Source organism: Chiloscyllium plagiosum, unplaced genomic scaffold (genome assembly GCF_037043375.1).
Source record: "Chiloscyllium plagiosum isolate Xiang-an unplaced genomic scaffold, Cpla_swu_hap1 HiC_scaffold_2, whole genome shotgun sequence".
Classification (NCBI taxonomy): Eukaryota; Metazoa; Chordata; class Chondrichthyes; order Orectolobiformes; family Hemiscylliidae; genus Chiloscyllium; species Chiloscyllium plagiosum.
The window spans coordinates 15,473,278-15,497,115 of record NW_028270140.1 but is presented as its reverse complement, the minus strand read 5'-3'; the positions used below and the strand labels follow the sequence as shown (position 1 = coordinate 15,497,115).

The following is a 23,838-nucleotide window of genomic DNA, read 5'->3' as shown; positions in this document are numbered from 1 at the left end:
AAAGTTAAAAATCACACGACACCAGGTTATTTTATTATAGGGTCAATGAGTCAGATGTACAGCACGGAAATAGACCCTTTGGTCCAACTCATCCATGCCAACCAGACATCCCAATCCAATCTAGCCCCACCTGCCAGCACCTGGCCCATATTCCTCCAAACTCTTCCTGTTCATATACCCATCCAGATACCTTTTAAATGTTGCAATTGTACTAACCTCCACCACTTCCTCAGGCAGTTCATTCCATACACATACCACCCTCTGAGTGAAGTTGCCCCTTAGGTCTCTTTTGTGACTTTCCCCCCCCCACCCTAAACCTATGCCCTCTAGTTCTGAAATTCCCCCATCCCAGGGAAAAGACTTTGTCTATTTATCCTATCCATACCCCTCATGATTTTGTAAACCTCTAGAAGATCACCCCCTTAGCCTCAGATGCTCCAAGGAAAACAGCCCTATCCTTTTCAGCCTCTCCCTGTAGCTCAAATCCTCCAACCCTGGCACCATTCTTGTAAATCCTTTTTGAACCCTTTCAAATTTCACAGCATCTTTCCAATAGGAAGGAGACCAGAATTGCACACAATATTCTAACAGTGGCCTAACAAATGTCCTGTACACCTACAACATGACCTCCCAACTTCTGTAATCCATATGCTGACCAATAAAGGAAAGCATACCAAACGTCTTCTTCACTATCCTATTTACCTGCGACACCACTTTCAAGGAGCTATGAAGCTGCACTCCAAGCTCTCTTTGTTCAGTAACACTCCCAAGGGCCTTACCATTAAGTGCACAAGTCCTGCTAAGATCTAGATTAAACTCCATCTGCTACTTCAGCCCATTGGCCCACCTGGCCAAGATCCCGTTGTAATCTAAGGTGACCTTCTTCGCTGTCCACTACACCTCCAATTTTGGGGTCATCTGCAAATTTACTTACTGTACCTCTTATGCTCAGATCCAAATCATTTATATAAATGAAGAAAAGTAGTGGACCCAACTCTGACCCTTGTGGCACTCCACCGGTCACAGGCCTCCAGTCTGAAAAACAACCCTCTACCACCACCCTCTGTCTTCTACCTTTGAGCCAGTTCTGTATCAAAATGGCTAGTTCTCCCTGTATTCCATGAGATCTAACCTTGCTCATCAGTCTCCCATGGAGAACCTTGTTGAATGCCTTACGAAGTCCATGTAGATCACATCTACCACTCTGCCCTCATCAATCCTCTTTGTTACTTCTTCAAAAAACTCAATCAAGTTTGAGAGACATGACTCTCCCTCATCAGTCCTTGCCTTTCCAAACACATGTATATCCTGTCCCTCAGGATTCCCTCCAACAATGTTCCCACCACTGATGTCAGGCTCACTGGTCTATAGTTCCCTGGCTTGTCATTACCACATTTCTTAAACAGTGGCACCACATTAGCCAAACTCCAGTCTTCCGGCATCTCACCTGTGACTATCTCAGTAAGATCTAAGACATGGATGTTCTAATTGCTGTTATCAAAGGCAAAAATTCTCACCAATTCTAGGCACATCAGATTTATGGTTCCACTCAGGTACTGTCCACTTTCAATAAAACAACTTCTTAGAACTGCATTTTATGTCACAATACATGGAATGCAATTTATCTTACACTGGAAGTACTCCTGAATACTCCCAGGGGCAAGATAAGATCAGCAATATAAAAAGGAAAAATTGTCCTGTCCACCACCTTAGTTGACAGTTCAACAAGACAGGACACTAATATGAAACCAAGAAAGTCATGTTATTTCTCTGGAAGAAGTTGATCTGTGCGACATTAATAATTGGAGGACATTATCATTTGAGAACAAGGACTGCCCTCCATGTGGGCCAATGTTCAAGGAAGGACAACTCAGACTCGCTTGCACACCTGCAGATGAATGGAGCTGACAAATTGCTGACCAATCTGAGGAAGATTATAAAAATGCTTGGTCTGTTTATCCAAATAAACAGCTATATTGCATGGCATCAAAAATGATAGCTAAGGAGAGACAACAAAGTGATTATAAATGTAAGAGTATCTGTCATCTTAAGTGTTATGCAAAAAAAATTGAGAAGATGCAGAGAAGATTTCCAGAATGGTTTCAGGAATGAGGGAAATTAGCTACAAGGTTATGTTGGAAAAGCTGGTGTTGTCCTCTGTGAAACATCGGACTGATCTGCTAGATAATAGTTAGAAAAAGAAACTGTTCCCATAAGCTGATGGTAAAAGATCTAGAAGAGAAAGATTCAGGGTCCAAGACAAGTTGTGCAGCGAGTATGTGAGAAAGAAGGTTTTGTGTAACAAGTACTCCATGATCTGAACTGACTACCTATGAATGTCGTGAAAGCAAAGACCATCACAGATACAAGGTTTCGACACAAGGGAAGTCAACTTAATGTTTTCTATGGATAAAACCGGGGAAAAGGGCCGACTGGATTGTTTTGCAGAGATGGACTCAATGGGCAGAATAGTCCTGCTTTTCCAGACTCCACCCCATTAATTTATTGCATAAGCCCATTCTGAGCATCAATATCCAAAACCTCAGAATCCAGCTCTCCCGATGGTACGCTGATCCACAAAATCACCTACATGTTCTCATTTTTTATTTGGTGTGTATCTGCAGTTTTTTTTTCCATCTCACCTTGGTACAAAAATCTTATTATCTTTTTACCAATTTCTATACAACTTGTGTTTACCTTGATATTTACATATAGGATCTCATTAATAGCTTCTGACAAATCATTAACACTAGTGCCCTGCTAGAAACTGGTCTAATCAGCTAATTTATTCTCTTTGTCCTTTTGCTCTATTCTTCCAATCTTACCAACTGCTTGCTTCTGTCTTCCCATGCACACGCAAGCATTATAACTTCACTGTCTTTTTTTTAAGTTACAGACTGATCTGCTTGCTCCCAGCATTTCCTTTAATGACTTGGTGCATTTGGAATTTCTCATTTTTACTTGAACAGTACTTTTCAAGGTTTCTACAACACAGCTCTTGAGCATGCCCTTGTTCTTACAGCCTCAAATAATTTTTGTTTTTTTTTAAAAATCGGTATTCAAATCTTCTGCTTGTGCAACACATTTACATTAGCACGACCTCGAAAGGAGATTAATCCCTTCATTGTATTTCCCCACTTGGGGGCACTGTTGGTTTATATTTGTATTAGAGTTATAGAATTGTACATCATGGAAAAAGACCCTTTGGTCCAATTTGTCCATGCTGACCAGATATCCTAAATTAATCTAGTCCTATTTGCTAGCATTTGACCAAATCCCTCTAACCAATTAGACAGACAAAACAAGTTTAGCAACCCCATAAAATTCTGTTCCCACTTAACATCCTAAAAAGAGCATATTTTATCTCAGAAAGATGACATGATAAGTGAATCCTGCAGACATTCAAACTGAACACAACTAGCTACAAGGCCCAACAAATTACCTGGCAGATAGGGTTGGGGATGGGCAGGGTTCGCATGAAGTGTCCTGCTGCTTAGTCTCCTGGACAAGGAGCAGACTTATCAGAAAACTGAGCCCCAGAGGAAACCAATTAACCAAATAATCAATTATCTGAAAGAAATAGTGCCCACCCATCTCGTTCAGACAATCGAAGTTCCTCTGTATAATATGGGAAAATGTGAAATGTTCACTTTGGCAGGAAGGGTAGAAGTAAAACTTAAATGGAGAAAGACTGAAGAATTCGGAGATGCAGAGCGATCTAGACATTCGAGTGCAGGATTCACAAAAAGCTAGCATGCAGGTACAACACATGATTAAGAAAAGCTAATGAAGTGCTATTTTTCATTTCAAGGGGTAATGAACATAAAAGTCATGCTTCAGTTATCCAGGGAATTGGTGAGACCATGTTTCGAATACTGTGTAGCTTTGGTCTCCTTATTTAAAGGAGAATGCAAGTGCATTGGAGGTGGTTTAGAGAAGGTTTGCTGCAGTTATACTTGGAACGAGTGGGGGTTGCTTTCAGAGCAGAAGTTTAGATAGGCTAGATTTGCTTCCACTTGAGTTTTGAAGGTTAAAGAGTGACTTAATTAAAGTTATAAGATTCTAAACAGTCTTGACAGGGTGGACAAGTAAAGGATATTACTTCTTGTGTTAAAGTACTTGGAGGTGTATCCAAAACTGAAGGACACTTAGAATCAAGTTGGCCTTTTGGGACAGAGATGGTGAGAACTTCTTACGTAACTTGGGGATGTTTCCTCAGAAGGCAGTCAAAGTGGGGTCAATGAATACTTTCTGTTAGGTGGCAGTGGATAGGAATATAGAATTCAAAACACAAACAGATCAGCCACAATCTTATTGAATAGTAGAGCAAGATCAACAGGTAGAATTGAATACTTCTGCTCCTAATTTGTATGTTAGTAATCCCCCCGATCTCTAAAACAGCACCTACCCAACCTCAGCTTAACCTGACATTTCCTAATGCCACCAAACCACATAATCCACCAAAATGAACTAACACTCCCCTCCTGCCAACCTGACATTCCAGCCTATCATTCCCATCAGTCCCAACACATATCTGAATCCTGGCCTATCCTAAGCACTAACCTAGCACACTACTCAATCCAGCTCATCCAACTAATACACTAGCAATACTTTTTCCACACATCGGACACATCATCCAAACACTTCATTCATCTGTCACACTACTCACAAACTTCACTCACCTGGCACGTTGCCAGTAATCTCCAGTGCAAAAGACATCTAAAAACAAGTGGGTACTTTTTCTAAAAAACCCAAAAAGGGTCAGAACATCTGGTCAAATATGCTGAAATACTGAGAGATGGTCCTGCTGCACAATAGCAAGTTCACATGGTCAACATTTAATTCAACAAGGGAATTTAAATGCAACAAAATAGTCACTGGATTTCTGAGATTGAAGAACTTAAATATTCCATATTTACAAGGTATTTGTCATCATTGGGAATTCTGTCAGATTCTTCAATAAAGCCAGTAAGGAGCTTTAAAGTGAAATGCAAATTAAGCGCTATCGCCTATAACTGATGAGTAATATAAGAGTACTAAGTTCACAATTCACTTTTCTAAGTCAGTCAAAAATCTAATGGGTCTTGGTTAGGCTCGCCTCCCTTTAAAAGTAGCTCGGGAATCAGAGGAAAGAGGGAAGATTTGTTCCCATGGGAACAAATCATCCAGTTTTCTCATGTTCCTGAGCAACAACAGCTAGTTGTTTGTGCCTCCAAACAGACATATTTTTAGTAACACAACAACTTCTGAGTCACTGGCAAGTGAATCATTGACTCCTGTGGGTGTACCAGAGGCAGAGTCAGCTGCTGCATTCCCTTTGCTGGATAAGCATTAAATTGAGAAGCTGATTCTGCTAATTTGGTCAATGAGTAAAACTTGGATTACGGACAAAAATCAAAACACCTGTATTTTTCAAAGTTTAAGCCCGCTGATAGGTTGTTTTTATTCATTTGTAGGATGTGGGCATCACTGGTTGGCCAGCAGTTATTCCCCTCCCTAGTTACCATTGAGAAGGGGCAGAGGTTAGATTATCTCTTATTCCTGATGGTCATAGCCTGGCATTTGTGTGGTGCGAACATGACTTGTCACTTGTCAGTCTAAGCCTGAATACCGTCCAAAACTTATTGCATTTAAACACTGGTTGTTTCAGTATCTGAGAAGTCACAAATGGTACTGAACACTGCAATCATTAGCGAACATGCCCACTTCTGACCTTATGATGGGCGGAATGGTGTAGAAACTGTGTGGGTAGAATTGAGGAACAGCAACGGTAAAAAAAAAACCCAAGAGTAACGTACAGGCCTCCCAACAGTAGTCAGGAGCTGGGGCGTAAGATACATTAGGAGATAGAAAAGATATGTAGGAAAGATAAAGTTAAAGTGATCATGGGGGATTTCACTATGTTGATGGATTGGGAAAGTCAGGTTGGTAGTGGATTGCAGGAAAAATAATTTTTGCAATGTCTAAAAGATGGCTTCTACAAGAGCAGCTTGAGATGGAGCCCAATAGCGAACAGGTAATACTGGGTTTAATGCTGTGCAGTGAGACAGGTTTGATAAAAGGGGCTTACGGTGAAGGAACCTTTAGAGGCAAAGATCATAATATGAATTTATTCTGCAATTTGAGAGGGAGAAGATAGCAGAGGTAATGGAATTACAGCTGAATAAAGACAACTACAAAGGCATGAGGAAGTTGCTGGAGGGACTGATTGGGAGAGGAGGCTAACAAAAAAGACAGTGGAACAGCAATGGCAGGTGTTTTTGCAAGTAATTCAGGAGACACAAAGATTCATCCCAAGGAAAAAGAAGCATGGTGCAGGGAAGATGAGGCAACCGTAGCTGACAAGGGAAGTCAGGGATAGCATAAAAGCAAATAGAAAGCATACAATGTGACCAACAGCCGTGGGAAACCAGAGGATTGGGAAGCTTACAAAGACCAACAGAAGGCAATAAAAAAAAGGAGGGAGAAGATTATGTATGAAGGTAAGCTAGCCAGTAATATAGAAGGAAGACTGGAAAAGTTTCCTTCAGCTATATAAAGAGCAAAAGAGAGGCAAAAGTGAACATTGGGCCGCTGGAAAATATTGCTGGAGAAATAGTGGGGAACAAGGAAATGGCGGAGGAACTGAAAAATTACTTTGCGTCAGTCTTCATGGTGGAAGACATGAGTAATACCCCAAAAATTCAAGAGTGAGAGGGCAGAGCTGAGTATGGTGGCCATTATCAAGGAGAAGGTGCTAGGAAACTTGAATGGCCTGAAGGTGGATAAATCACCTGGACCAGATTGGACTACACCTTAGAGTTCTAAGGGAGATAGCTGAAGAGTTAGTGGAGGTATTAGTGGTGATCTTTCAAGAATTGCTAGAATCAGGGAAGGTCCCAGAGGACTGGAAAATCACTAACGTTACACTGCTGTTTAAAAAGAGATTACGGCAAAAGTCAGAAAGTTACAAACCCATTAGCTTAACCTTGGTCATGGGTAGGATCCTGGAAGCTTAACCTTGGTCATGGGTAGGATCCTGGAATCCATTGTGAAGGATGAGATTTCTGAATACTTGAAAGTGTATGGTAAATTAGGGCAAAGTCAACATGGTTTCATCAAGGGAAGGTCATGCCTGACAATTCTGTGAGAATTCTTTGAGGAAGTAATGAGCAGATTAGACCAAGGACAGCCAGTGAATGTCATCTATCTGCACTTCAAGGAGGCCTTTGACATGTTGCTGCACAGGAGGCTGCTCTGAGTAAGATAAGGGACCATGGTATTAGAGGCAAGGAGCTAGCATGATAGAAATCAGAGAGTGGAGATAAAAGGGTCCTTCTCAGGATGGCAGCCTGTGATAAGGGTTGCTCCGCAAGGCTCAGTGTTGGGACTGCAACTTTTCACTTCATACATTAATGATCTAGATGAAGGAACTGAGCGCATTCTGGCTGAGTTTGCAGACAAGACAAAAGGTAGGTAGAGGGATAGATAGCACTGGGGAGGCGGAGGCTGCAGAGGGATTCAGACAGGTTAGGAGAATGGGCAAAGAAATGGCTGATGGAATACAAATGTGGTAAAGTGGGCGGTCATTCACAATGGTAGGAAGAATACAGGTATGGATGATTTCCTAAATAGGGAGAAAATTCAGAAGTCTGAAGTGCAAAGAGATTTGGGAGTTCTAGTCCAGGATTATCTCAAGGAAAACTTGCAGGTTGAGCCAATAGTTATGAAGGCAAATGCAATCATAGCATTTGTTTTGAGAGGATGTGAATATAAAAGCAGTTATGTACTTCTGAGGCTTTAAAAGGCTCTGGTCAGATCACATTTGGAGTACTGTGCGCAGTTTTGGGCCCCATATCTCAGGAAGGATGGGCCAACCCTGGAACATGTTCAAGGAGGTTTACAAGAATGGTCCCTAGAATGAAAAGCTTAATATATGAGGAACATTTAAGGACTGTGGGTCTACATTCAAATGGAGTTGAGAAGCATAGGGAGGGGATCTAATTGAAACATACAGAATTCTGAATGGCCTGGACAGAGTGGATGTTGGGAAGATGTTTCCATTGGTAGGAGTGACGAGAACCAGAGGGCATCGACTTAGAGTAAAGGGAAGACCTTTCAGAATGGAGATTAGGGGAAACTTCAGCCAGACTGTAGTGAACCTACAGAATTCATTGTCACAGAAGGTTATACAGACCAGATCATTGAGCATATTTAAGAATGAGATAAATAGGTTCTTGAGTATCAAGGGGATCAAGGGTTACAGGAAGAAAGCGGGAGAATAGGGTTGAGAAACTTATCAGCCTTATTGAATGGCTTAAATTTCTGATCCTATGTCTTATAACCTTTGCAGTATCCAGAATCTTCAACTTTGACTTGAAATCATGTGATACAAACTGAATTGGCTGAAGATTGATAACTCTAATGTTGGGGACCACTGGATGGGTCAGTGAACTATCCTTTCTAAACCTCACGTTAGCACGTTATTGATGGTCCTCACTCCTCAGATACTTCAAATTGTCATCCCTATAACATCAACTACATCCCCAATTTCCCTTTCCTAAGAGATTCTCATCTTCCAAGTCTACGTTCTTTCCCTCCCACCAAGAAATTTATACTCAAATCCCTCCTACTGCTGTCCATCCCAGTCATACTATCAAAATAAATCTCAATCACAAATCACACTCCAGGTGACTGTATATTTTCCCCAAAATCAAACTAGTTAGGGTACTGAAATTCCTGTTACCTCACTATAAAGGAACAGAATATGAAAGCAACCAAACTATTAATACCATCTGAATGAGTAGAATGGACAGTGGTCCCTTCATTCAATAGCCAACATTAACAGACACTCACGTTTGGCCAATACATGGTTTGGGACTATGGAATGCTGCCATTGCTGAGACATTCTCCAGTTCATTGGTGGAATAAAACCTTTCATTCAAACCCATTTACTTACTCACTAGGTATGAAGAAAGCACACAAATGACAGAAATTTCTCAGCTCTGAATTTTAACATTTTCATAACCCTCCAAGGTCTCACTCCTCCCTGGCTGAGAGCCAAGATAACTTACTTTTGTGAAACACCTGCACCCCAGCTTAACTGATGGTTAGGAGTTTCTGGTCTCTGCTTTCAATTTCAGAATATTTTCAGGTTTCATGCATCTTTGCCATACAGCTAGTAAAACTTGAGAGTCTATATGATTTCAAAGCTTCATGGACTAGTGTAAAAGCTTTTTTTTAGCGAAGTGGAATTAATATTGTGAAAACAAATTGAAGACAAGTTTTTCTTTTAAACACACAACTGTCACCAGGGTGTTCATTACTTCCATACAGTACAGAGTGAGTGAATGGACATAGAAATGTCATACCTGAGCCATGCAGGTGGACGGAGCAGCATAGCTTTACATCTCAAGTGTTCAGGGGACACTAAGGTAGCTGGATGGAATGTAGGGATGGGTCAGGACAAAGAATCCCTTCTTTTATTTTGCAGCTGGGGCAGTACGCACCCGAGGGTTTTTTTAAAAAGCTTGCCTTCGCAGCTAATAACACCAATGCCTGTGTCTGGATTCTTCTGCAGACCAACCAGCCTGACTAGAGCAGATACATACCCTCTAACAAAAAAAGTCATCTCTGGAGTCAGCATTTCCCAAGGCAAACACAATAAGCCAGGAATTTTCTCAACTCCTGCTGCCCCATTAATGAAATGCACAGTTTTCAAAGAGATGTTACTAAAGGAGAGGAGGGTGTGAAAAGCATCCCCCCAACCAATTCATGCCAATGCAATTCCAAACTAAACTTGTCCCACCTGCCAGGCTCATATCTCTCCAAACCTTTCCTATTCATGTTTGTATCCAAATATCTTTCAAACGTTGCGACAGTACCCACATCCACCACTTCCTCAGGAAGAATATTCCCCACACACAAACCACATTCTATGTAAACAATTTGCCCCTCAGTGTGAGCAGACAGTCCAAAAATAAGGAGTAGGAGGCCCAAGGAGTATCAGCAGGCACTTCTCTAGGTGATCAGTTAAGAAGAATTAAAGGAGATCTAATTGAGGTATATAAGATGCCAAAGGGGATTGACAAAATACACACACAGAGGATATTTCCTCTTGTGTGGCAATCCAGAATCAAAGGTCATTGTTCCTATATTCCAAGCATTGACTGAAACACAAGTGACAATACTCTTAGTGAATCCTACTCGCTTGACTACCGTTTACATGAGCTGTCCAAACTGCCATACTGGCACTGTGGCCAAATTACAATTGGTCAATATTCCCTTTTTGCTGACATTTATCAAGTCCTCCTCTTATTATGCCATTAAAACGTTTTCTACCAATGAGCCCCTCCCATCACTTGAAGCCTTCCATCAGATTTTTATCAAAGCTTCATAGCATTCCATTCTTAGTATTGTGTGGAAACAGATCAGAAGATTCTTTCCATAAGCACTGATAACCGAAAGACAGATTTGCATTGCACATTTACTGGTGGTTTTTGCCATCCTCACTCTTAAAATGTAGACTGTCCATTCAAATACCAATCAATAACATTCTTGCTTTTAGGCAACACATAGCCTCTATACTGCCTTAAAATTTTGTTATTGCAATAGGCTTTGGGCAAAATCTATTTTTCTGAAAAGTCCAATAAATGCCTGCATTTCCATATGAACACTGAACAGTCACGGAGCAAATAAATGTTGCTCGGTTGGAAAATTAACGAAACCACTTTCAAAAAAAATAATATGAATCCAAAACATTCATATTACCTTCAGGATACAGAGCAACATTCAACAGCTTTTCACATCACAAATGTCCTCAATTCAATTCTATTATTCAATCATGACAAGGTATCCTTATTCACAACTGCCCTTTAAACAATGTTACATCATGACAGCAGCATCATACTAGCCAAAATTCAGTTTTTATAGCATTTAATGGGGTATTCAGGCTCCCCAGGAACCAGCACCATCTTATATATCAACAATTACAAGAACAGACATTTCTAGCTTAAACAAAAATCAGAGGAATATTAGATTTCAAGTGTCAGGATCACATAAGCCAAGATCACCTTGAGATCCACCTCCATTACAGATTTTGCTATACAGGTGCTCATCTATCCCTGCCTCACACCCATTCCCTTTCCCCATCCAAAACCCTCCTTCACCCACCCCCCGTATTGAAAGAAGGTTACATGCAAAATGTTGGCTTCTCCACCACCTGATGCTGCCTGGCTTGCTATGTCCTTCCAACCTCCTTCTTGTCTACCTTGGATTCAAGCATCTGCAACTTTTTTTGTCTCTACACATGCTTTGGCTGTTATAGGTGAGAGTCACCTACTGTAAACAAATTCAGCTGTGCTTATTATTCAGGGCAAGAATATACATGTCCAAACTATAATGCAACACCCTTTATCCCCATTCCATTACAAATGAGAACTTCCAAGAAGAAATAATAAGAATTAAGATTAAGCAGTGATAAAATAGTTTAAAGAGATAAACTATCCCAATCCACAAAACCTTAAGGTCACAAATGAAACGAGACCACAGTGTTTCTAATTGGTAAAGAGACATAATGGGGATACAGAGAATGAGGAAAAACAGCCGAATGAGACATACAAAGATAAGATATTTTCTGAAAACAGTACCACAGGCAATTTCAGGATTTGTTTCAATAACAAAATCTTATATGATTTGAGATAGTTCAGATACAACAAACTTTAAAATGTTGACTTAGCAGATTTCTTGTAGTGCTAAACAACAGATCACAACGAGGAAAGTAGCATGAATAAATTACCACAACTGTCTGCTGCTCCATCTTTGTAGCTTTTTTTGATTTAATTTTCCCTGCCTAGGTACAAATAGAATTCCCAGTGTTCAGCAAACCAACAATAGGTTATGAACAACAGTCCCACTATGTTCTGAAGAAGAACTATGCTGGACTTGAAACATTAACTCTTTCTTTGTCAACAGATGCTGCTAGAGATGCCATGTTTCTTTAGTACTTTTTGTTTTTATTTCAGATTTCTAGTATCTGTAGTACTTTGCTCTCATTTTTCTAATCATTGTTACACCTGCATAAACTTTTGAATTGTACAAGTGGTATATTTGAACCAGAGTGGAAATCAGATGATGAAAGCTGAAGAAATGTGTATTTTTTTGAACTACAGCTTACAGGGAACATTGGTCATAAAATATATTTAGATAATTGAGCTCTGTAATTACCCCTTCTGCTAAGATGGCAGTGGAGCAGGGCTTCTGAACCCAGGCTCATCTGCTCCATCTGCTTTTCTTTTTTTCCTTTCTTCTTTTTTTTCCTCTTCTATTTTACTTACTTCTTGGTGGAGAGCTCAATTGTGGCAACAGCATTGGTGGTGGTGAGTGGGACCAGTAGTGTTGGATTCAATAGACCCAATATCACAGACTTGTGGCGGTGAAGTTCGGTTCCTGGCGGCTTCTGCATCATCAAGGTAGTCCTAGCACGATTCGTGGCTGCTGCTGCAGAGGCCAGTTTGGGTTCCTGAAGGCGTCTTTGTCCAGCACAGATTCATGGGGGGCACAACGGATAGGTTTGGGCCCATTACATGCCAGGCAGCATCAGCTGCGTTGACAAGGTGGACCCAAAAAGAGGGCCCATGGCAGTGGAGCTTGGACCAATGAGGGACCAAGCAACATCAGTGGCATCTGTATTAATAAGGTCCAGTGAGGTGGAGGCAAGATGGTGCTGAAGAATGGCAAATTTGTTCCCGCAGCGATAGTGTAGAGAAGGGGACTCATGCCTGGCCACCAGCCACATGGCCCATCTTGGAAGTAGGTTGTACATTTTCATTATTTCTTCATTTTTCTGCCTTTATGTTCTATGCTTTGGTTTATTTTCTGTGTTTTGAGATGGTGCTGGACACTGGCAACGCAGTACAAAACTTTTCACTTTTATATCAAGGCACATGTGACAATAAATCAAATCAAATTGTAATGTCACATGAACACTGACATAATGCAAGCAAAAATGCATGAACATTCTGCTGTAACTCTATATTTCAAAGAGGATAAGCAAATCAAACAAGTATAATTAAATCCAATGAAATTGAGAGAAATATCAAAATCCAGCTTTATTTTAATATGCTGCAACATGGTGTTAATGCCAATATCAGCTTTCTTTTTTATCTGAAATCATATTTCACAAAAGTCCTGAAAGCTCAGTGAACAAGCATACGACCAGGACCCACATTCAATTAGCTAATTTCAGTAAACGCTTTCTCGAGTATCAGTGCGTTAAGAATAGGTAAAGGAAAATGAGACCTAGGAAAAACAGGTGTTGTGAAATTATCTATCTCCCAAGTACCAAAAACAATATTAAAATTTAATCACAGGACGTAGGCTAAACATAAATAACTGCACATTATGGATAAAATAGACTGTGGGTACAGTCATAGGATATAGTATATAAAGCCAGGAGATCCAGGTTCAAGTCCCACCTGCTCTAGGCACAGAGAGTCAGACTCATACAGAGGTACAGCACGGAAACCCCCACCCCAGGGAAAAGACTTTGTCTATTTATCCTATCCATGCCCCTCATTATTTTATAAACCTCTATAAGGTCACCCCTCAGCCTCAGACGCTCTGGGGAAAACAGCCCCAGCCTATTGAATCTCTCTCTATACCTCAAATCCTCTAACCGTAGCAACATCCATGTAAATCTTTTCTGAACCCTTTCAAGTTTCACAACTAGTGGGAAGGAGACCAGAATTGCACGCAATATTTCAACAGTGGCCTAACCAATGTCCTGTGCAGCCGCAACATGATGGACCAACTCCTGTACTCAACATGCTGACCAATAAAGGAAAGCATACCAAACGCCTTCTTCACTATCCTATCTGCCTGCAACTCCACTTTCAAGGAGCTATGAACCTGCACTCCAAGCTCTCTTTGTTCAGCAACACTGCCTAGGATCTTACCATCATAAGTCCTAAGTCCTGCTAAGATTTGCTTTGTTGTCATATGTCTCAAAGTTGACTGAAAATACCTATGGAACCTTGGCAAGATGTTACTGAGAGTAAAGGGTTCTTGTGGCTCAGTGATAGTTTCCCTCCCTCTGAACCACCTGCTCCAAAAAATGTGCAATCTATGAATTGGTTGATTAAAAATACCAATAAAGGCAATCAAAATTGTTACTAAATTATAATTTCCTCAACATTTCAACCTGCCAAGTATTAACAAAATCTCACTTTTGAATTTTGACAAATATTAGAATAATTTGACTAGATAGTATGTTGATCCAAAAAGGCATTCAGTGTAATGTATGGACAATGTGAGGGTATGGAACAAATGGAGAAAATAGCAGGTTTAATCATGAACAATTTGGTTCAATGGTGTAAGGCCAAAGTTCTCGCTATGATTGTAAGTAGCCAACTGCATCCCAGCAGCGACTTTACCTCAGCAGAACATATTTGCGATGAACTAAAGATTTTAATTGGTTACAGCTGATAGTGACAAAACATGCCTCACCTTATAGTTTATGCACAAAGACTTTAGTTGGCCTATTCCGGTAATTCAATTCCCTGAACTGTAACTGGACAACAGTACTACAGTCAGGCTATCAAGAACATCAGGAAATTCTGATAAGACTATTTGATAAGAACACTATCTAGTTTAAAAACATCACTCAAAAATCAACCACTTGAATACATACAGTGCCTTGGTATGAAATGGGTGAAAGATCTCAATATTCATAACCAAACACCAATAAAGTGCAGCGCTAAACTACAATGCCTGAAGACATCAACTCTTAATAATAGAACTTTGAAGCTGTCAAACAGCATTGTCAGATACAATTTAAAAGCATCAACTAAAAATTAAACTGCCATTTGCTGCAAAGCTACAAGCCATAAAAGTTAATTGGCTGACAAATAGAAAATGAACGCATTACTGTACTTTGTATCACAGGATGTAAACAAACTTGAAATAGCTGCAAAATGAATGAGATAATTTTTGATAGCTCCAGGGGTTAGGAAAAATATGATTTCACAAAGCACTTACAACACCAAAACACGCCGATCAACCCAACAGATCAAAACCGGTGTTCAGTTACAATAAAAACTTCCTCGCACCTTACTTCATATCATCCGGTCAGCAAATTCTTCCATACAATTATTCCCCATATACTTACAAATATTCCCCTTAAAATATTTATACTAATTACCTCAACCACATTCAGTAGCGAGTTCTGTATTCTAACCATTCCCATAGAAAAGAAAGCTCTCCTGCACTCCTTATCGATTTGTTGGTAACCAATTCACATTAGTTGCCTTTATTTGTGGACAACCCAACAGTCAAAGCAATTTCTCTTCTTCCACCTAATCAAACTCTTTCATTATTTTAAGATCTCTCTCTCTGATCATCTCCCAGATTTCATTTATCTAGAAATAAAGCCAACCCATTCAATTGTCCCCCAACAGTTCCACCTCTGGATTTTAGTAACGTACTTGAAAATCTTAGCTCTCTATCTTTATATTTTTTAGCAATATGAACAACACAATGGAGGAAACTGCTCAAACATTCTACATGAAACACCATATGTAGAGAAAAACAAATGCACATTTAAATACAGTTCCAAAATTGGTACCAACAATTAATTCTACAGGTTTATATCATGTAACAATGAGTTATGTTCTATCCTTACTCAAATTCCAGGTTATTTTAAAATCTTTTTAAAAATTTATTCTGGGGTGTGGGTGTTGCTGCAACACCAGCATTTATTGCCCATCCCTGACCACCTGAAAAGGTGGTGTGAGCCACCTGAACAACCTGCTAGATTATTTAAGATGATAATTAAATGTCAACACACTGTTGTAGGTCTGAAATAAATTTAGGCCAGACTGAATAAGGACAACAGGAACTCTTCTCTCAAAGACACTGAAGAAGCAGGTAGGTTTTTCCAACAATTTGGTAATTTAATGGACATAATTACTGACAGTGATTCACTCCAAATTCACTTGACAAATTTAAGGTCTCCAGATTATAGGATTTGACCTATCTCCAGATAATTATTCCAGGCCTCTAGATTAATAGTTCAGTAGCATAAGTATCAAATTAATGGAGAATCTCTTCAAAGCTCTGATTTAACTTCAATCTATTTATTCAAACAAAATTAATGTTACTTACTTTTGTTACAATCAGAGTAATGTGGAAGTATCACCATTTCAAGCAGCCGACAGAATATTACAAACCTAATAGATGGTAGATATCAACTTTTGTGATTGCTCTAATTGCAACAGTTTAATGGAAAGTAACAAAGACAGTACAAACTAGTGTCATTTGATCCTGTCAGATCTCCCATCAAATAAAGTTAAAATACTGTGGATGCTGGAAATCTGAAACAAACACAGGGACTGCTAGAATAACTGAGCAGCATTTGCGGATGGAGAGAAAAACAGGGTTAACATTTCAACTCTGACTTGAAATATTCACTCTGCTTCACTGCACAGATGCTGCCAGACCTGCTGGGTTTCTCCAGGATTCTCTGTTTGCTTCAAATTTCTCATTAGCTGGGTATTGTTTTGATTACCTCCATTGACAATCCTTTGCAGAGGCAGGTGGATGCACAATTGCAGGCACAACTACCATAGATGTAAATGATAAAGTTAAACTTTGCAATATAGCTTAAAACAGGAGGAATTCTGGCAATAGCTTTGCTCTAACAAATGCTAGACAGCTTACCACATGGACTATTGGAATACTGCATTCAATTCTCGTCTCCCTGCAATCGGAAGGATGTTGTGAAACTTGAAAGAATACAGAAAAGATTTACAAGGATGTTGCCAGGGTTGGAGGTTTTTGAGCTATGAGGAGAGGCTGAACAGGCTGGAGCTATTTTCCCTGAAGCATCGGAAGCTGAGGGGTGACCTTATAGAGGTTTATAAAATGAGGGGCATGGACAGGATAAACTTTTCCTGCACCACAGTTTTGACTCTGATCTCCAGCATCTGCAGTCCTCACTTTCTCCTCAATAGACACGTCTTTTTCCCAAAGTGGGCAAGTCCATAACTAGAGGGCATAGGTTTAAGGTGAGAGAGGAAAGATTTAAAAGGGACCCAAGAGGCAACTTTTTCACACAGAGAGTGTATGAAATAAGCCGTCAGAGGAAGTGATGGAGACTGGTACAATTACAACATTTAAAAGACATCTGGATGGGTATATGAATAGGAAGGGTTTACAGAAATATGGGCCAAATCCTGGCAAATGGGACTCGAGCCATTGAGTACAGCACGGAAAAAGACCTTTCGGTCCAACTCATCCAGGCCAACCAGTTATCCCAAACCAATCTAGTCCCACCTGTCAGCACCTGACCCATATCCCTCCAAACCCTTCCTATTCATATACCCGTTCAGATGCCTTTTAAATGTTGCAATTGTACTGGCCTCCACCACCTCCTCTGGCAGCTCATTCCCATCCACGTACCACCTCCACATGAAAAAGTTGCCCTTAGATCACTTATGTCTGTCCCTTCTCACCCTGAACCTATGTTCTGGACTCCCCACTCCAGGAAAAAGCCTTGTCTATTTATCCTATCCATGCCTCTCATGATTTTAAACCTCTAAGGTCATCCCCTCAGCCTCTGACACGCCAGGGAAAACAGCCCCAGCCAAATCAACCCCTTCCTACAGTTCAAATCCTCCAACCCTGGCAACAACCTTGTAAATCTTTTCTGAACCCTTTCAAGTTTCACAACATACTTCTGATAGGAAGGCGACCAGAATTGAACGTATTTAGGATGTTTGATCAGCATAGACGAGTTGCACCAAAGGGTCTGTTTCCATGCTATCAGGCTCTATGACAATGACTCCACGGCTATGTCTCAGTAATGGAGAGCGTGGATTGGCATTTGAAAATGAGGATATACAGTAAGGTACCGGTCCTATGCATGGCAGAAAAAAACAAGTCTGACTCAAGCGTTGCTGATAAAATACATTTTCTTTCAAGCCAAATGTCTCATTGAACAATTTTGCAACATTCCAATGGAACAACATGCCAAAAACATCAGAACAGAACACTCAGCTTAGGATAAATTAAAAACTAGCTCTATTAATTCACAAAGAAGTTACACACTTCATCCTTAAAATGTAGGATCATGATGATGATAATTTCATCATTCAATAAATATCTTTTAATACCTCAAATAACTTATTAACAAATATGAAAGAGGAAATTCCTAATTTTATAGACTACATACTGCATAATCTATTCTAGTACTAACATTTTAGCAATATTTGCCGGTCATATTCATTAGCTGAACTCAAAACAGAAACTTTTGACCAATTAGTCCACTGGTTAAAAAATAATTTGAAGGAGAAATTTTCATAGAGTGAAGGAATGGGAGTAACTGAATATTCTTTCAAAGGGCTGGGATCCCTCTGTACTACATCCTTCTACATTCTGAGAACTTGCAGAGTTTGAGATGTCTTTAGTGTTATGAAGATGTGGGTGTACTATACCTTTAAGAGAGAGTAAAAGCTAGTAGTGACAGCACCAAGTGTTCTCAATAAGACACAATGTAACACGTGCTCCAACTACTGGGGTAGCTAGTTGCCTGGAAACGACAAAACAGATTTGAATTCGGCCAGTTTAAATTAGAGCCCAAAAAATACCAAATTCCAATCAAATTCAAATTGAGGATATTGATAATCTTTAAAGCCAATGACACAATCCGATACTTTGGGATATAAGATGGGGGAAATTGAATAATTGGGAGAACTGCCACCAAACCAACAGCCGTAGACTGCCAGTCAGAACACTCAGTGGTACCTGTCTAGAGAAGGAGTTTGCACAGAGGAAAACCTCAACACTGACCTGGAGACGCAATCTACAGAAAGAGAAAATTCAACCCCAGGCTGCTTTTGAAATTTGGATTTTTCTATAAATCCTAATTGGGAGTTTTATTGGACTAATATCATAGAAGGGAAGGTAAAAGATAAGTTAGAAAAGGAATTGTAAATAGTTGTTAGTTAATTATTCTCAGTTCTACTTTAAGAAATAAAAGTTATTAATTTTTACTTTACATACTTCTTGGCCATTTGAATTTTACAGATTACTGCACGAGATAAATCTTTTGCTTGTTTTAAATTAAGCAGGAGGATTTACCACGTGTCGTAACAATAGAAAACTGTTGAATATTCTAGCACCCTCTTTTTCTTAAGGGGAATAAAAGAAACTAAGCCCATATGATGTCTCCAAAGTGTGAATAGCTCTTTTCACAGAACAAGATGAGGTCATGAACATTTGTCTAGATGTGATGAGGTGTTTGAGAACAGCTGTAAACATAGTCCCCACCTAGCTGAGAGGGAACATTCAGTCCCCAATCACCTCTTGCCTTAATATTTCCATATTAAAAAAATAGTAAATACAAATCCTGAAACCAAGTAACAGCCTCTTTAATTTATCTAATTCTCATTAGCCTTTAAAATGCCATTTTGGAACTGGAGGTTTGAGTTGGATAATTCTCCCAGCAACATGAAGGTCTTGTTGACTTTGAAATATACAGGATATCAACACAATCTGTCATTTCCTATCCCAAAGCAAACCATGTAATTCACATCAGATACAGGTCTCAGCTGCTCAACTGTCAGGGAGGGAAAAGCCTCTTCAGTACTTGTACCTCTCCTTTCGTTCTCCAGGATAATGACTGGAGATCTACTACTTAAGTGAAGAAATGGTCAATTGTTTAAAAACATGTCGAAAGCTGTCCAAATTATTTTAACTTCAGTTAACCGAGACCGAAATGAAAATTTATACAATAGAATCAAAATTTGTTTCAATAAAACCTGAGGGCACTGGAAATTGAGCCTTCACCTCAAAAGCATTCTCTTCTCTCATAAATTGATCTTCCGTAATTACACTGGCACCACTCCCCACCTCTTCCTCCGCTACATTGATGACTGCATTGGCGCCACCTCGTGCTCCCGCGAGGAGGTTGAGCAATTCATCAACTTCACCAACACATTCCACCCTGACCTTAAATTTACCTGGACCATCTCTGACACCTCCCTCCCCTTCCTGGACCTCTCCATCTCCATTAGTGACGACCGACTTGACACTGACATTTTTTGCAAACCCACTGACTCCCACAGCTACCTGGATTACACCTCTTCCCACCCTATCTCTTGCAAAAATGCCATCCCGTATTCCCAATTCCTCCGCCTCCGCCGTATCTGCTCCCAGGAGGACCAGTTCCACCACAGAACACACCAGATGGCCTCCTTCTTTAAAGACCGCAATTTCCCTTCCCACGTGGTTAAAGATGCCCTCCAACGCATTTCGCCCACATCCCACACCTCCGCCCTCAGACCCCACCCCTCCAACCGTAACAAGGACAGAACGCCCCTGGTGCTCACCTTCCACCCTACAAACCTCTGCATAAACCAAATCATCCGCAGACATTTCCGCCACCTCCAAAAAGACCCCACCACCAGGGATATATTTCCCTCCCCACCCTTTCCGCCTTCCGCAAAGACCGTTCCCTCCGTCGGTACCTGGTCAGGTCCATGCCTCCCTACGACCCACCCTCCCATCCTGGCACTTTCCCCTGCCACGTCAGGAACTGTAAAACCTGTGCCCACACCTCCTCCCTCACCTCTATCCAAGGCCCTAAAGGAGCCTTCCATATCCATCAAAATTTTACCTGCACATCCACTAATATCATTTATTGTATCCGTTGCTCCCGATGCAGTCTCCTCTACATTGGGGAGACTGGGCGCCTCCTAGCAGAGCGCTTTAGGGAACATCTCCGAGACACCCGCACCAATCAACCAAACCGCCCCGTGGCCCAATATTTCAACTCCCCCTCCCACTCTGCCGAAGACATGGAGGTCCTGGGCCTCCTTCACCACCGCTCCCTCACCGCCAGACGCCTGGAGGAAGAACGCCTCATCTTCCGCCTCGGAACACTTCAACCCCAGGGCATCAATGTGAACTTCAACAGCTTCCTCATTTCCTCTTCCCCCACCTCATCCTAGTTTCAAACTTCCAGTCCATTTGACTTGTCCGGACTTGTCCGACCTGCCTAGCTCCTTTTCCACCTATCCACTCCACCCTCTCCTCCCTCACCTATCACCTTCATCTCCTCCCCCACTCACCCATTGTACTCTATGCTACTCTCTCCCCACCCCCACCCTCCCCTAGCTTATCTCTCCACGCTTCAGACTCTCTGCCTTTATTCCTGATGAAGGGCTTTTGCCCGAATCGTCGATTTTGCTGAAGGTCCTCGGATGCTGCCTGAACTGCTGTGCTCTTCCAGCGCCATTGATCCAGAATCTGGTTTCCAGCATCTGCAGTCATTGTTTTTACCTCCTTCTCTCATAAACCAATCCAAAACCCAGTTCAAACTCTGCCCCCCCCCCCCCCCCCCCCCCCCCCCCCACTCTGTTTGACCATCATGTTCCCTTCCAGACTTGCTGGCAAGATTTCCCAGGTACTGACATAGTTAATGGCTAAACATCTGCTATCTGGTTAGACATACAGCTTTACCCAATGTCAAAGAGTTTATTGAATTCTTTTGATCAAGAATCAAGCTGCAATTAACTTCCATACCTGCCCTCACAAACAACAGCTTCAGTTCACAGTTCTCATCAACAAACCAAAACTAATAAAAAGAATTTTAAAAAATGATAAAAGTCAGTGAGAGATCTAACAATACTTCTGGATTCCTTGCACTCCCCAATCTGGGGAAAAAAACAAGCAAAATCAGAATATTTATTCAGTCTATGCACTCTCTTAAACAATGATAAGCTATCCTATGTATTCTCCAATCATCCCAAGGAAATCCTTCGCAACCACTTGGTCCATTGTGGGTGGGCAGCACGCTGCCTCCAAGGTTCAATTCTAGCCTTAGGTGACTGTGTGAAGTTTGGACATTCTACCTGTATCTGCATGGGTTTTCACTGGGTGCTCTGGTTTCCTCTCAGCCTAAAGATGTGCAAGTTAGTTGGACTGGCCAGGGATACACAGGCTAGGTGGATTAACCTTGCAAAATACAAGGATAGGGCGGTTCAATTCAAACCTAATGGCCAAATGACACATTCCACACTGTATGGATTCTATGATTCTTTATGCATCATGAAGCACCTTTATTAATTTGACTTGGGATGTGGGCATCACTGGCTAGACCAGCACTTATTATTATTACTTTTACAGTGGCATTGATCAGGAGTCACAAAGAGGCAAGACCAAGTAAGGATGACAGATTTCCTTCCCTAAAGGGCATAACGTTAACAATGGTTACATGGTTGTCATTAGGCTAGCTTTAATTAATTCCAGATTTTTTAACTGAATTAAAATTCTCCTGCCATGGTTGGATTTCATCTTATGCCCCCACTATTAGCCTGTGGCTCTGGTTTTTTAGTCCAGTGATATTATCACGACACCACTGCTTGATCATTTTCAAACCCTTTCCCAATTAGATATGTACTTTATAAACTAAAAGGAACAGTTCAGTAGGAGACAGGAAGAAACCTACATTAACAAGAGTAAACCTCCCCTTCTTGGGAATATCACCTCCAAGCTCCTTGGATTATGATTGTGGAACAGGTTAGTTGGCCTTGTCACTACCATCATTTCCGAAAATTACAAAATGGACAAGGAGCTTTTACTTGGGAAGAGAGTTGTGTGCAACAAAATTCCAGTCCAGCCGCCTCTCCTTTTACAAATGACCCAATAATGAAGCTATTGTTTACATCGTCAGCGTCGAAGGGAGATTTGTCCTTCCCGTACAATCTCCCTAACACTTCTTCCAGCTCCAGATCTCGGTGAATTCTATTTACATAACAATAATACCACCATACGGAGAACGATCGCACCAGACTATCAGTTTTTAATGCATTCAATAGAGCCGGGTGTCGGGTGTTTATTCCAGCCATCCTAGATCCTACTCTTCTCCAAACCCACGGCAACATCTTCATCTAACCCTCGCCCCGCCCCAGTCCAAAGTTGTTGCGTTGTTTTGACGGCGATGAGACCAGGCCTCTGAGGATGAGGCTCTTGATCTCATCCCCTGGACTCCCATCTCTCACACACATACACACAGGGAGATCGGTGACCGCACCGCCTCCCACAGGCCCCGCTCTAAACGCCCGGCGGGTTTACACACCTGCGGCGAAGTGCAGCGGCGTGGATTTCCGGCCGGCCATGTCCTTGGCATTCACATTGCCCGAATCGACCAGTCGCTTCACCCGCAAAACGTCGCCGTTTCTGCAGGCCTCGAACAGCTCTCGGCCCGAGTCACTCACCACCCCTCCTCCTCCTGCTGCTGCTGCTGCTGCTGCACCTCCTCCTGTTGCTGGTGGCGGTGGCACCGCTGCCCCGGGAGCCGGGGAGGTGGCGTTGCCGCCAGTGAACCCTGGTGAGTCAGGCCTGTCAGAAGCCGGAGCCGGGGCCGAGACCGGAGTCGGAGTTGGGGTGGAGCTCGGGCCGGGGTCCGAGGCGCTGGGGGAGAGCTGGCTCCGCCGCGCCGCCATCTTCGACCGTCACTGCAGCAACGCCGGCTGACGTCACTGAGGCACGGAGCGCGCACGCCGGCACCGAGCGGGAGCGTGTTCAGGGTGATGCGCGCGCACGCCGACACCGAGCGGGAGCGTGTTCAGGGTGATGCGCGCGCACGCCGACACCGAGCGGGAGCGTGTTCAGGGTGATGCGCGCGCACTGTGCACTTTACCCAGCTCCAGCCCGACGGAGAGGCGTGGGATTGAGGCGGAGAGACGCCTCCTCTCGCCAATGGACGGTTTTTCGCTACCCTGATTGGTCATTCCTAAGGGCGTTTTGATTGGCCGTTCAGACCTGAATTCTGATTGGCCCGATCGAGGATTTGTGTGC

General features: G+C 41.8%; 1 protein-coding gene across 2 annotated transcripts in view; it reads right to left on the bottom strand.

Moving 5' to 3' along the window:
- Positions 1-23,498, bottom strand: part of tnksa (tankyrase, TRF1-interacting ankyrin-related ADP-ribose polymerase a) — a 153,965-nt gene extending 130,467 nt beyond the window's left edge. For both annotated transcript variants that reach the window (XM_043719972.2, XM_043719981.2), the window contains exon 1: positions 23,117-23,498. In XM_043719972.2, coding sequence (XP_043575907.2) covers positions 23,117-23,483 — 367 coding nt within the window. In that variant the 5' untranslated portion in view covers positions 23,484-23,498. The remainder of the gene's footprint in view (positions 1-23,116) is intronic.
- Between the last annotated feature and the right edge of the window lie 340 nt (positions 23,499-23,838).